This window comes from Pongo abelii, chromosome 22, assembly GCF_028885655.2.
Source record: "Pongo abelii isolate AG06213 chromosome 22, NHGRI_mPonAbe1-v2.0_pri, whole genome shotgun sequence".
NCBI lineage: Eukaryota > Metazoa > Chordata > Mammalia > Primates > Hominidae > Pongo > Pongo abelii.
In genome coordinates this window covers 31,195,677-31,210,610 of record NC_072007.2, presented here as the reverse complement: position 1 = coordinate 31,210,610, position 14,934 = coordinate 31,195,677, and the positions used below count along the sequence as shown (strand labels likewise).

General features: G+C 34.2%; 1 protein-coding gene and 1 long non-coding RNA gene across 5 annotated transcripts in view; one reads left to right on the top strand and one right to left on the bottom strand.

Moving 5' to 3' along the window:
* The window catches only part of LOC129052424 (uncharacterized), an 83,295-nt gene extending 77,828 nt beyond the window's left edge, over positions 1-5,467 (top strand). The window contains exon 5 of the long non-coding RNA XR_008517451.2: positions 2,453-5,467. This is a non-coding gene — a long non-coding RNA (uncharacterized LOC129052424). The remainder of the gene's footprint in view (positions 1-2,452) is intronic.
* Positions 1-14,934, bottom strand: part of NCAM2 (neural cell adhesion molecule 2) — a 557,648-nt gene that overhangs the window by 197,714 nt on the left and 345,000 nt on the right. For all 4 annotated transcript variants that reach the window (XM_054542855.2, XM_002830573.6, XM_024239542.3 and 1 more), the window contains exons 7-8: positions 8,743-8,903; positions 5,897-6,042 (exon numbers count right to left, since the gene is read on the bottom strand). In XM_054542855.2, coding sequence (XP_054398830.1) covers positions 5,897-6,042; positions 8,743-8,903 — 307 coding nt within the window. The remainder of the gene's footprint in view (positions 1-5,896; positions 6,043-8,742; positions 8,904-14,934) is intronic.

Below are 14,934 nucleotides of genomic sequence, written 5' to 3'. Positions count from 1 at the left end.
TGCCTGGCCTGCACTCACATTTCAGGAAAGTGACCCACAGCAGGTCCAGAAATGGCATTCAAGAGTCAGGTCCTGAATTGGGAGACCCTAAGACCCCACTTCATGCTTTATCCCCATGGCTGTGCTATTATTTGGACCCAGCAAAGTATCAGAGGCTTATCAAAGCCCTTGATGTAGTACCTGGGTATCACTGTGGATTATTCAGGGCCCAAGCGCTCTTTAGTTAGCCAGTGATGAATGCTGCCAGGACTCGGTCCTTTCATGAAAGCCAGTGTGTTCTCATCTGGCGCAGAGTTTGTCTATTATAGAAACACCATTTGGGAGATAGGACATGGAACAAGGTCCTCACAACTCTAACAGTTGCCCTATCTTGCTGTGGCTGAGCTAGTATCCAAGTCCTCCCTACTCTTTCCTTTCCTCTCGTCAATCAGAAGAAAGAGGTCTCTTTTGGAGCCACAAGCTGTGCAGGCTGGGGTTAGGGGAGGGAAGATGACAGCACTCCTTTGGCCACCCCAGTTGGTGTATCCGTATGTCACATTCCTCCCCACCCCACACCAATCCACTGTCTCTTGGCCCAGTTCAGCACTAGGACTCTCCTAAGAGTTGCAGTCCTTATGGCCTAGACTCCCTTTCAAGTTTACTGGGAGACACAGAGCACTTTGGTCCTCACTGGTGAGGTTTGCAGGCACTCAACTTTGTACCACTGGGATCGGTGATTCCTTTCTGGCTAGGGCTGGTTTAAATGGTCCCTCTGTGGGTGGGTGTCAATTGAATTAGGTCTTGTTTTCCTTTCTGCTCTAAGAGGTCAGGACTGAGTTCATTGTCTCAAAATCGCTATGTTCTCTCTCCGCCAGCTCCCAGAGAAGCTCTCTACATCATGTCAAGGCTGCTGAGGGTGGTGGAGGTTTGTAGTGGAGGGTGGTGGACGACTATTTTTTTCTACCTCTTCAGTGACTCTTTCGGCAATATGAAGTTAAAACCAAGTACTACGACTGTTCACCTGATTTTTGGTTCTCATGAAGACTGTGTGTGTGTGTGTGGGTGTGTGTGTGTGTATAGATAGTTGTTAACTTGGTGTCCTTGCAGGGTTGGGGAGACAATTGGTGGAGGCTTCTATTCTGCCATTTTGCTCCCCTCCCACACCTCTAGATTGTTTTATATGGCATGGGCTTTCAAACATTTTGGTAGCACCCATTGTACGAAGTAATTTTTTACATATATGTATTTTAACAAAAACCAGTAAATAGTTTTGGTGTTTACCGAACATTATATTTTAATTAGTTTAAAATAAGTAATATCAGATTACAAACAAGTTTTAAAAACAAAGTTTCTTCTGACTTTTCAATTATATTTGATTAAACGGAAATATAATTTAAATTCCTATGAGAGTGCCAGCCATACACTTTAACAGAATCCTGAAGCCCATGCATGGGCATGCCCTATGCAGACTGAGAGGCCACAGTTCAAATCCTGCCACTGCCACTTACTCCCTGTGTGACCTTGTGCAAACCCTTGAATTTTCCTGAGCCTCAGTTTCCTCATCTACAAGCCTGGGAAAATGACTGGACTTAAGTCATGGGAATATTTTGAGATAAATTGTAGATGCATTTTCAAAGATGGCCTTAACAATATCTCCCACCCCACATACTCATCTATAATATGATTGTGAATCCTTCTCCATCAAGAGAGAGTGCCTAATTCCTCTCATGTTGGATTTGGGCGACCTTATAATTTGTTTGTAACCAATATACTGTGGCAGAAGTGAGAAATGTGTGACTTCCAAGACTATGTCAGAGTAGACCAGGTAGTGTCTGTCTGACCTGATTCTTTTGAAATGTTCTCTGTGGAGAAAGCCTGCTGCCACAAGAGAGAGCAGACTGCTCTGAGATAGCCATACTGGAGAGGCTTCATACAGGTGTTCCAAAAACAGCTCCACCTGAGCTTGCAGCCCACAGTCAAGACTGAATGCCAGCCACTTAAGTGAGCCATGTTGGCTTCTCAGCAAAGTTGAACCTCCTCATAACTACAACTACAAGCAACATTAGTAGCAACATCTGATACAAGCACATTAGAGATTCCAAGTGGTACCCATTTGGCCAAGCCTTACTCAAACTTCTGATCCACAAAATCAGAAGTGAGAGAAAATTATTGGTTTGTGCCATTATATTATGGGGTCATTTACTATGCAGTAATAATACCAGAAGATAAATTGAGATAGTTATGTATATGGTGATTTAAATGTTATTAGCATATTGTTAGTTGGGCAGTGAATGCTACTCATGAACTCTTAATCATTTATTCCATGGGGAGGAAGGTCTTCTAACATACCACAGTTGGACTTTTCAAGTCCATTACTTTTTCTCCCATGGGAAGTGAAGAGATATCTGATTGGTAACTACAGGGGCACAAAAAATTAAATACACTTCCTAACCACTCCTTTTTTTCTTTTCAGAAAGTACCGCTCCAAAGAGAACATGGGTTCACCATCGTCCCCCTCAGTCAAGGTTATCTTAGCATGTCTTCTCACACAGGGGAGGGCTGTAAGTCTCATGCTACCTCTGGCTGTGTTGAGTATGTTTATCTAATTATTCAGCTCAGTATAAGAGCATTCACTTATCTACACATTTAAGTCACATGGTATTTTATCCCCATATTTTTTGTCTTATCTGGTGGTTGAGAACTTAGACAAAAAAAAAAAAAAAAGAATATTGTGAATTGAGACCCTCCTCTTTGAAAAATCTAAAAGGATGAACATATTTGCTAAATACATTGCCATGTTGTTGGATGAAATTATTAGTTTTTACTACACGACATTTATGATATTTCACTATTTTTGACCTATATATTTTAGTTTCATCAAAATTTGACTGATATATGCATAATGGAAATTTTGTTTAGTTTAGTTTTGTTTTATACTTCCCAAGCCCCCATCAGGTGTCAACTAATTGGTTAAGATCATTTTTCTGTTGAAAATATTAGCTGTTAAATTTCATCCTTACTTGAAGTTGTTTCCCAAAATATGGCTTGAAGACTAACAATATGACACTAACTGATGAGTTTATTTAATATGCATTCCTATACCCTGGGCTACACATACTAAATCAACTTCAAGAAGTGGGAATCTAGAATCTGCACTTTGATAGTCTTCCCATGTGATTCTTATGGAAAGTACAATCCCATGCTACTTTCCATGATAGGAATAATATGATCTCATTAAAGTTCAATCAAACCTTAGGTGTCATACTTTACGGAGGCAACAAGATAAACTATGCTTCAAGCGTGACTTGACCATTCTCATATGTAGTTTCATTTTTAAGCTGTATTATGTGAGGCCATACTGTAAATTTGTAATATGACAAAGTAAAATTTGTAAATTTGTATTGTAAATTTGTAATATGGCAAGGTAAAAAGTAAAGTTTATTGGATATTTATAATATGATAAACATTGATATGCATTTGTAATGTACTCATCTTCCTTATAGCAAGAGGGTAAATATCAACATTTTAAAGATGAAAAAAATTCATATTAAAAATTCATATTAAAAAGAGTTCAAATAACAATGGTAATGTTATTTGGACTCTTTGAACTCAATTTTATCATGCTGAGGCATCATAAACGGCAGAGCCGAGATTCAAAACTAGATTTACTTTACTTCAAAGTTCAGCTCAACCATTTGATTTGTGAATTATGCCATTCAAGAAACTCGAAATATAGGGGAAAAGAAGCATACTGGAGTATAGAAAAATAAGTCGAGGATCTTAAAATACATTTGGAGAAATATAATAGAAATACAATAGACTTAATTTCTTTATTGACTGGATTAAACTTGTACAGAAAAGCATATTTGAGTTTCTATATTGTTTTTTGCAAAGAAACCAAGTCAGATTTTCTTAAAACAAGATGTGTTTTTTAATATATTCCTCGGGAAACAAAAGCTTTAAGATTATTTTTCACAGTTACTACAGAATAAATATCTGTGTGTAGTTTGGGGTGGCCTGGGGCATAGATCCAAGAATAAAATATAACAGCTTTCTTGTTACTTGATGACATTTTATTAATAAAATAACTCAGTATAATTTATCTTTCATTCTCTGCATAATATATAAGGTAACATTCATTAAATGCAAAGTAAAAACTATCTTTGAGTAGATAACTTTTAAGAATTTTACAGTAAGCTGAAAAATAATTAGAAAACAGCATTAGAAATATGAAGGTATGATAAAGTCTAAGGGCATGAAAGTAAATACTTTTGAGTGATCTAATCTAAATAAATGTGCAAAACTGAAACAAAAACAATCCTCTATGGTTTCGGATATCTGATTGTATTTTTTTAATTTCACATAAATTTAATTCTTTTCAGATTTGGCAACTGTGTCATAGCAACATACATTATTTTCTGTTAAAAATATATTAAAGCAAACTATAACTTTTATCTGGGTTGCAGAAGATTATGACTGTCATTCATATTTTATAAATTTGATTTTCAACTAGAACATATAAAATAAGTATATCAAAATAGTACAATTATCAAATAATCTCTTAAAATGCCATTATGAGGAGAAAATGAAACAAAAAAGGGTAACATATATGATAACACAGTCTTTCAAAAGGAAAGTAATAAATTGACCAGAGAAATTACTTTTTTGGTGAATTTATGGGTTTAGCATGTTGTTAAATATAACATGATGGGATGGGCTGATGTAAAGTGTACTATGGACAAACATTTCTTTTCCTCTTTTTTTTTTTTACTATCGATGTTAATAAATCAAAGTTATATTGAGGTGTATGAATACTTTAGAAATTGGACTCTTTACCTAAATAAAGTTAATAATGAAAAAAGTTTAAAGGAGGTTTCTCTTTAACACTGAGTAGAGAAAAGCAATGTAATAGCCTAATTTTATAATCTTCACTTATGTGAAATTGCCAGTTCTATCATTTCAATATTTCACCATCTTTTCCTTTCTCTTTTGTTTGTATTTGAAATTCATATGAATAGTTGTGAAATATAATAGTAATTAAAATCCATGAAGTATAGTGAAACATATAGCAATGTTTCATTAATTTCTAAGTAAGTTGAATGCATTCTGGTTAAAAGTCATCACAACGCAGTAATTTGTTTGTACTTATTTCTCTACATTAGATTCTAAATTATATGAAAGCAGAACCTACACTTCTACTGCAGAAAGACAATTTCTAAAGGGTAAAGCATTGAATGACAGCCAGACTTTTTTGAATTTAAATTACTTTTTTGCTTTAGTTTCAATAAAACTTTATTTATTGGCCTCCAAAACAGGCTGGAGGCCAAATTTGCCTTATGGACTGTAGTTTGTTGACACCTGTCTAAGTAGAAAACGCATTAAATTAATTTGAAGTAAATCTTCTTCGCAAATCCCAATGCTCATCACTCACCACAGTGTTTTCTAAATACACAATCATTTCTTTAATAAACTGAAATTGCTGAGGTTTAAAGTCAAATGTACTGGTTTGTAAATCTTTATTCCTGTTTTTAAAATGGCAATATTATTTGTCCTAGCACTTTTCTCATGGTCATTGAATTTGCAAAGACCAGATACTCACACAGCAGGGGTTAAAATTGCAATAACATACTTTACAGATTCAACGTATAACAAAAGTCTAGTTAAGCAATGTGAGTAATACCAATAGCCTAAACGTTTGTGACTTAATAAAGAACATCTTTAAATATTTCACACTGACATTCTCCCTCCCGCCAAAGTTGTAAAGCTGACACTGTGTTAGTTACCTTTTTAAAAGTCAAACCATTTATTTGATCCTGCAAGTTACTTGGTAAATTGGAGACTAATTTGAGATTTAATGATATTGAAAATACTGAAATTGCATGGTAATGGAAACCATTACATATTGAGATGCGGTTACCTTATCGCCTTCAGTGAACGTGAAGCCATCCACAGCTCTTTTCCATGTGATTTCTGGAATAGGCTCCCCTTCCGCATCACATACGAGTGTGACTTGACCATTCTCATATGTAGTTTCATTTTTAAGCTGTATTATGTGAGGCTGTACTGTAAAGAATATATATATTACTCAATCGGTATTGGAGGAAAATATTATTTCTCAGACAAAAGTCATGATGGGTATTTAAGTCTACTCTAGTATAGCATGATGTTATTAGCTTTGTAGAATTACAGTGGCCTGCTTTGCTTTACAGATGTGCCAGAACAGTTGAATAGTACAGGAAAAAAAATGTAGGAAATAAAACTCATCTGTTATCATTATACAAAATAACTTGAGGTGGCTTAGAAACCAACATCCAAATTATAATTTGTTTCAAAATTTTGCCAATTTAAAAGCCATATCATTATTTATTTTCCTATCTTAAAGCCACAAAATCAAAATTTCTTCCTTTAAAGGCACATGTATATGTGTGCATATGTGTGCACATATATGTATATACACACGCATACATACACATGAATATATTTATACAGACACATGCACACACAATTGTTTAATTCTCTCTTAAGCTTTAACAATTTCACCAAAGAAGTAAATGATGATATATACTGAAAATGCCACAAGTAGAATCATATAAAATTTTGAAACATTTACTAATATATTTACATGTTACTTATATTATTCCACTTGATTTATTTTGACATCAGTTTACTTAACAATACATTAGACAACATAACTAATTTTAATCATAAATTGTATAAAAAGAAAAGCATTATGTCTACTAATTTTAATTATCTTAATATTAAAATATGTCCCTCCATAAACTTACATAGTTCCAGAGAGCTTTATTTTTTGAAATCTGTGTTATCTGTATTTCAAAAATTTTTGCTTGTTTAGATATAAAATGGATACAATCAAGTACTCATTATTTCAGTGTGAGTTACTTTTTCTATATTTTAATACATTTAACAAAGAAACACAAATAAGTTGTTCTTAAGCTCAGAAAATAACATTCTTGGTATCAGAAAAACAGCATACAGAATTTTTAACAATTCACTCTTTATTTCATTAACTTTAATAGATTTAGTTATATGCATACAATTTTGTGTCAGGAGCAACAAAAGTTTGTTGACTGTTACTACACAAAAGAGACTACAACAATAATATAACATGTAAAATTTTCATGTATTATGTTCTACTTGAAAGGATGAAAATATCAGAAATGTAAAAAATCTCTTTTTTCTTTTTCACTGCAATCCTGATAAAAAGGATGTAAATACTATTTCAGGTGAGTACACTGAGGCAGATTAAGACCATCTATCCTTTGGAATAATCTCACACAATACTATTTCTAATATGATTATTTTTATACTGAGTCATACTTATTTAATTTTGTAGGTTTTATAGAAAAGAAACATTTTCAAGTGGGGAACACTGCTAGAACAAGTTAGGGACTTTCTATAATTTCTAAAAATGTTAAGTATATTTACTTTTCCCTGTAAGTGAACAATCTTCTCCACATTCTTAGCTTGGCCCACTTTTGATCATTAGATTTTTGTGTAAACCTCACCTAAACATTATCCTTCGGAATAACTTTCCAACACTATGCTATCCAAAACAATACTTCTCTTTATTCAATGCTTCCTGATTTATCCAGTTTCACTCTCAAAACATCTCTACTTTTAAAATTGTATTTTTTATTTTAATACATTTTGGTATAGCTGTTTAGTCTCCTTGTCACTCCACTTGAAAATAAGCTTTATAAATATCTCTCTAGCTCAGAAAATGCTTCCAGCAGTGACTACAGGGCCAGTCCGCAGAGGGCGTGTCTATGCAGGGATTACCATTCATCTCATGGTCAGTGTAAGGGGCACTCTGCACCTGTCAACTGCAAACACTGGTCCTTCTTTTTTTTATTATTATACTTTTTTAGGGTACATGTGCACAACGTGCAGGTTAGTTACATATGTATACATGTGCCATGTTGGTGTGCTGCACCCAGTAACTCGTCATTTAACATTAGGTATATCTCCAAATGCTATCCCTTCCCCCTCCCCCTACCCCACAACAGGCCCCGGTCCTTCTTATTCTAACAGATTTCTCCTTCCTTCCTTTTCCCTCTTTTTGTTGTGAAAGCATTTCAGTAACAGTGTTTTTAAAGTTGGAGAAAACATATTAAATGTTAATAGGGCATATATTTTTTAGTGTTACACTAATTAAAGGGAAAAATTCTATTAGAAGCACCTACTGCCATCACTGTCTTTCTTCTTGTAAACATAATTGAAGCTACATCATTATATTTTTGTAAAGTACTGGTTTTCTATGTCTGTACGTTACCCAAATAAGATAATATGGCTCTTGGTAAATACGGAAGATATTTATCTTATATTTTCATTTAGTTAAATGAAAGCAAATATTTAAGTATAGTTACATGTCAATGTTTTTAAATTGTAGCCTTAAAAATGTGCCCTTTTGAAATATATTGTAAGTAAAACTGATCCTATCATGTGTCATTTAGAGACTTACAGAGATCCACCCTTACAGATACAGATGACAAACCCCACTAGGTGTAATTTAAATTAATTTTTTCCAGCTTCTGTAAGCATATCAATGACTTACAAAAATTTGCATGTGTAATTTTATGTTACTCTTCAAATAATTCTATCTGGAAGCTGAAATTTAAAAACATACTACAAAGAAGAGGAAACAGATTTAATACGGAAAGTTTAAATAGTTCAAATGATTAGAATTTGACTCTGATCTTCCAATAGACACAACAGTTGTAACCACTATGCTATAATACTTACCAAAGACTTGGAGGAAAGCTTGCTTTTCATCTTCTCCTGCCTTATTTGTGGCCCTGCAGACATAAGGACCACCATCACTATTGATTATGTTCCTGACAGTGAGTTCTGTATTGCTCCCTTTCAATATGTACTTTTCATTTTCTTCAATGAGCTTGCCATTCCTAAAGAAGAAAAAAGAGGTTCATCCTCACAAATCTGACTTTATAATTTAGGAGATTATAATCAACTTTTTTATCTATAGGCATTGATGACTATATGGCTATCATCATTGAAAGACACGGCTATATTCCAATCAAAAGTATATTTTTAGTAGCCTCAGAACTTAATGAATAAACAATAAAATTATACTTGAAATTGTTTTTGAATGTAGACACAAGAATAACATTTGAGCTATGTCAAAATCTTGACAGTTACCAGGCAAAAAGCATATCAGTTCAATTTGTACTTTGATTATTGGCAAAAAAAACCACATTTTGTTGGCTGTTTTTAATACCATACACAATTAAATGTTGGTGAGACAATACATATTTATTATAAATATTTATTTACTCCCTTCCTGGGACACATTTAAAATAATTTATGTAGAAAATTTCTTCAAAGAAGCTTCAAAGTAAATACAACGTAAATACATCATAAATGTATATTGCATATAAGTACTACCAATAAAATAGTAAGATGAGAGAATTACATGAAAACACAATTAATTTAGAAACTATTTTGAATATGATAATTTTATTCTTTAATGAGGAAAATAAATTGTTTTTCTGTTTCCTCTTAGTCCCAAATAATTATCAATATTTTAAGGTTTTTTTCTCTACTGAAATACATCTCATTCTGCTCCATTCTAGTCTATGTTGTCCTTTAAAACCATGGCTTTCAAACATTTGTACTATAATCTACAGTAAGAAATATTTTCAATATATTAAAATCTGAAATATTTCTATGATTTCCCTCATTATTTGTGAAATCGTTTTATATTGTGTATTCTCCTCACTTTCATTTTATTCGTCTTTTTTCCTCTTTTCTCTTCTTTGCATCTCCTCCTGTATTTTTCTTATAATAGTATTTTGGATGACTGAATTGATTTTAGAACCACTAATGGAAAGTTCTGGAATTTGTCCATTGGGGTGGAGAGATTTGCTTGTCCATACAAGTTTAAATTTAAAAAAATCTCTATAAATATTAACAAAACTATTTTCTAAAATAAAATCAAACATTTCTCTGATACACTAAACAGTTCCTTCCAGTGAATTCTGGTTCTACTTTCCAGAAACCACTAACACATATATGAACATAATCTTTATATGTCCATGCTCAATAGAATTTATTGTTCCAGTTTCTCATGACATCTCTAAATGTACCATGAAGTACACAACATTTCTTAAGAGGAGTGGAAGATTGCAAAGTTAGGATTCATAAAATAATAACAAATGGGTCGGGTGTGGTGGCTTACGCCTGTAATCCCAGCACCTTGGGAGGCAGAGGCGGGTGGATCACTTGAGGTTAGGAGTTCGAGACCAGCCTGGCCAACATAGTGAAACTCCATCTCTACTAAAAATACAAAGATTAGCCAGGCGTGGTAGCAGGCGCCTGTAATCCCAGCTACTCTGGAGGGATGCTGAGGCAGGTTGCAGTGAGCTGAGATCATACCACTACACTCCAGTCTGGGCCACAGAGTGAGACTGTGTCCAAAAATAAAAATAATAATAATAATAAATGCATACATAGTATCTTTTATATATATTTTTGATATTATTACTAATGCAATCTTTACAACAGGTATAAAAATGACATTTCAGAGTTTTTGTCTAGAATTTAATATGTAGATAGGGCTTTCATCATAATTGGTGATACAATATATTTCTCAATATCTTCAATGAAAATTATTCATTTGTTTCCTAATAATAATAATAATAATAGCACGGCAGAGGTTTCAGCACTCACAATTAGCCCATAAATGTGCATTTTCTCTCTGTTTACTCATTCAAAATCAGAGAACTACAGTATATGTATATCTCCACTCCTCAATTCACAAATAAAAAAGATAGGCTCACCCATTAATAAAAGCAGCGGGTTAAGTTCCAATATTCTAACAAAGAGGGATATCTCCTTACTTCATATAAAACATTGTGCTAAATGTTTGATGTATAGCAAATTAGTTGCCAGCCATCATGAGGAATCCATAATCTGGTTGGCATTAATAGAGGTTAATGCATATTTCATTAGTGGACTTACAACTTCTTTGAGCGGGAGGTGATCTGTTATAATGGGAGATATGACAAGGAAGATGGCTGTACTACTCCGGGAATTTTCATGAGAAAATAAAAATCCTTGATTTGGCCTTTGAAGTAGAGGGGCAAAACTTGAACATATTTAGAGAACATACGTGTGTACAGATTACATTCACTTTAAATGCTCAATAGGAAATATAATTAAGCCATCATAAATAAGGGAATATTACTAATACTTTATTACTCCCTCCCAATAAATACCTTATTACTCCCTCCCAATAAAGTCAGATAGAAATGCTCCTATTGCTATTCACAATCCCTGTCTGTGAAATGACAATGTCTAAAAATCACTCCAAGGGATTCTGACACATGCATTAAGCCCATTCTTTGAAACTCAAACCACTTCTCTAAGTGCCCCCTTTTTCAGGTACAAAAATATTTTTCAGGTACAAATATATAGGGGTCAGGATTACAGAATTAATGTAAACACTAAAGAACTGAATGATAATTTCATTTTGCACAATATTGTAGTAACATAAACTGTATGCTCCCAATCTAAACAACAAAAACACTGGCTGTACATATAAAACAATAGTTTTCAAACATTAGCCAACTGGTTGCATATGACAGTGGCATATGAGTACCTCCATCGCTGACTGCCTGAAGAGAGTTTTCAGGCTGCAGCTGGGGGAGGCAGAGAACACGAACAGAGTCAGGCAATGTATCTGGGTTGGAAGACAGAGTGTGCAGTAGGGAGAGGTCAAAGCGACTAGAAGGTGCAGGTTAGATAATGTGAGAGAAGAGAGCTGCACAGGCAACAGAGCTATAGATATCTGCAGAGGGTTCCCAACAAATCTTTAACAGAGTATTGATCAATAAGTGTATACCAGTAAGGCCTTCTGAGATGAGGGAAAGAACCATTAGAAAATATAAAGTACAATAATTCCAGAAGCTCACACAGCACCAGGAATAATCTGCAACTCAACCATCCAGAGTAAAAAGATATCCTAAAACACAGGACTTAAGTCACGTCCTTAGAATAATATTGCATCAGTAATGGAACCAGATTAACCCTAGACTGAAGGTGGTTTGGATCCACCTAAAAGAGACTAAATGGAAGCACTCCCTCAAATAAAACTTTTTCCAAGTCACTTAACTGCATCTATAAAACAAAGTAAAATAATACAAAAATATTCAGCACCCCAAAACACAAAATTCTGAATGTCTGGAAGCCAATTAAAAATTCCTGGCTGGGCATGGTGGCTCACACCTGTAATCCTATCACTTTGGGAGGCTGAGGCAGGCAGATCACAAGGTCAGGAGTTACAGACCAGCCTGGCCAATATGGTGAAACCCGGTTTCTACAAAAAGTACAAAATAATTAGCTGGGCGTGGTGGTGGGCTCCTGTAGTCACAGCTACTTGGGAGGTTGAAGCAAGACAATCACTTGAATCCGGGACGTGGAGATTGCAGTGAGCCAAGATCACACCACTGCACTCCAGCCTGGATGACAGGGCTAGACTTTGTCTCAAAAATAAATAAATAAACAAAAATTCCCAGGATAAGGCCAGATGTGGTGGCTCACACCTGTAATCCCAGCACTTTGGGATGCCAAGGCAGGTGGATCACCTGAGGTCAGGAGTTCAAGACCAGCCTGGCCAACATAGCAAAACCCCATCTCTACTAAAGATACAAAAATTAGCCATGTGTTGGCACGTGCCTGTGTTCCCAGCTACTTGAAGGCTGAGGCAGGAGAATTGCCTGAACCAGGGAGGTAGAGGTTGCAGTGGGCCAAGATCGCACCACTGCACTCTCCAGCCTGAGCGACAGAGTGAGATTCTGTCTCAAAAAAAAAAATAATAATAATATATATATATATATAAAAAACCAGGATAGTAAATAAACATGAAAATATGACTCAGAGGAAGGAGAAAAATCACCAGACACAGTGGCTCATGCCTGTATCCCCAGCACTTTGGGAGGCCGAGGCAGGAGGATTTCTTGAAGCCAGGATTTGAAGTTCAACTCTGGCAACACACTGAAACCACTCCTCTAAATAGTAATAAAAAGTTAATGGGGCATTGTGGCGCATGTCTATAGTTCCAGCTACTGGGGATGCTGAATCAGGAAGATCACTTGAGCCCGAGAGTTGGAGGTTGCAGTGAGTGCCACTGCACTCCTGCCCAGGTGGCAGAGCGAGAATCTGTCTCCAAAAAATAAATAAAACAAGAGGGAGAAAAATCAAACAGTTACAAAATATAGGTATGATACAGAGGGTAGGTGAGTAGATGCCTATTAAAACTATTAGAAATATATTCCAATATTTTCAGGGAAGTAAAACATGAGAATGATAAGAGAGGCATGGAGGACATACAAAACATCTCCTTGAAACTCTCTGAGAAGAAAAATAAAATGATGAGAAATACTCTGATGGGATTAAAAACATTAGATATTACAGTAGAAAAGATTAGTAAACTTGAAGACATAGTGAGGTAACTTAGTTCACTTGAAGACATAGTAAAATGAAAAACAGAAAAAGACTGAAACAAAGTTCTATATGGTATCATTTTTTTCCATCCTTAAACAAAGCCCTTAAATAATAATTTTCATAGTACTGATCTACGTGAATAAATGTTTAAACATATAATACTAGAGCTTCAAAAATATGAAGTAAAACAGAGAACTGAATATAAAAATAGACACATTTAAAAATAAAGTTGGAGAAAAATCATTACAAAAAAATATAGAAGACTTCCACAATACTATCAAGGGAGTTGATCTATTTAATATTAGGGATTTCTCCATCAATAATAGTGGAATACACATACTATAATTTAAGACTCAATAAAGTTAAATAAATTGAAACCATTAAAAAGTCTATTTCCTGATAAGTATAGAATTTAGTTAAAAATCAACAGCAGTAATATTTATGAAATATACCCAAATACTTAGAAACAAATCAGCATACTTCTAAATGAATAGTATTAAAAATAACACGAGAATTAAAAAAAAAAACATTTAAACCCCTCCAAAGTGGAAATATGACATATCAAAATTAGCAGGGTGCAATTACAGCCATATTTAGAGAGGAAAAACAGATGCTTGTATTAGAAAGAATAAATGATTAGAATCAATGACATGAGTCCACCTTAAGCAATCAAAAATGGAAGAGAAAATTAAAGACAAAGTAAACAGGAGGAAAATAATAATAAAAATAAAACCAGAAATTAATGAGAGAATAGGAAACAAAAAAGAAATAATTGAAGCCAAAAGCAGATTCACTGACATTAGTATGTGCATAAACCTACATCTAGAATAATCAGGATAAAAAAGACAGTAGAACAAATAACCAGTTATGAGGTTATCAAGATGAGAGAGGGGAGAATACTACAGAAAACATGCAAATTGAAGTATAACAAAGGGATACTATCAATGACTTAATGCCAGTAAATATCATTTAAAAGAAATGGACAAATTCCTGGAATTGCGCTCACTAAAGAAAATTACCTGAATAGCCCTATTTCTATGAAAAATATTATTGAATTTGTACTTAAATGTGAACTTAAGAAAAATCATGAGACAGATGGTTTCACTGGGAATTTTTCCAGACATTTAAGTAAGAAATAATAAACATTTATGTAAAAGTTATATTGGAAAACAGAAGAGGAAGAAATACTTCACTACTCATTCTCTGAGACTAGTAATGCCCTGACCCCTAACAAGTCAAGAACAAGAAAATGATGGAACAATATTTCTCATAACCATGAATATAACAAATTCTTAACAAAGTATTGACACATTGATTCCAGCAGTGCATAAAAAGGATAATGCAGTCACGCATTGCCTAACCACAAGGGTATGTTCTAAGAAATATGTCCCTAGTCAATTTTGTAGCTCTGTTTACATCATAGAGTGTACTTACACAAACCAAGATGGTATATAGCCTATTACACACCTAAAC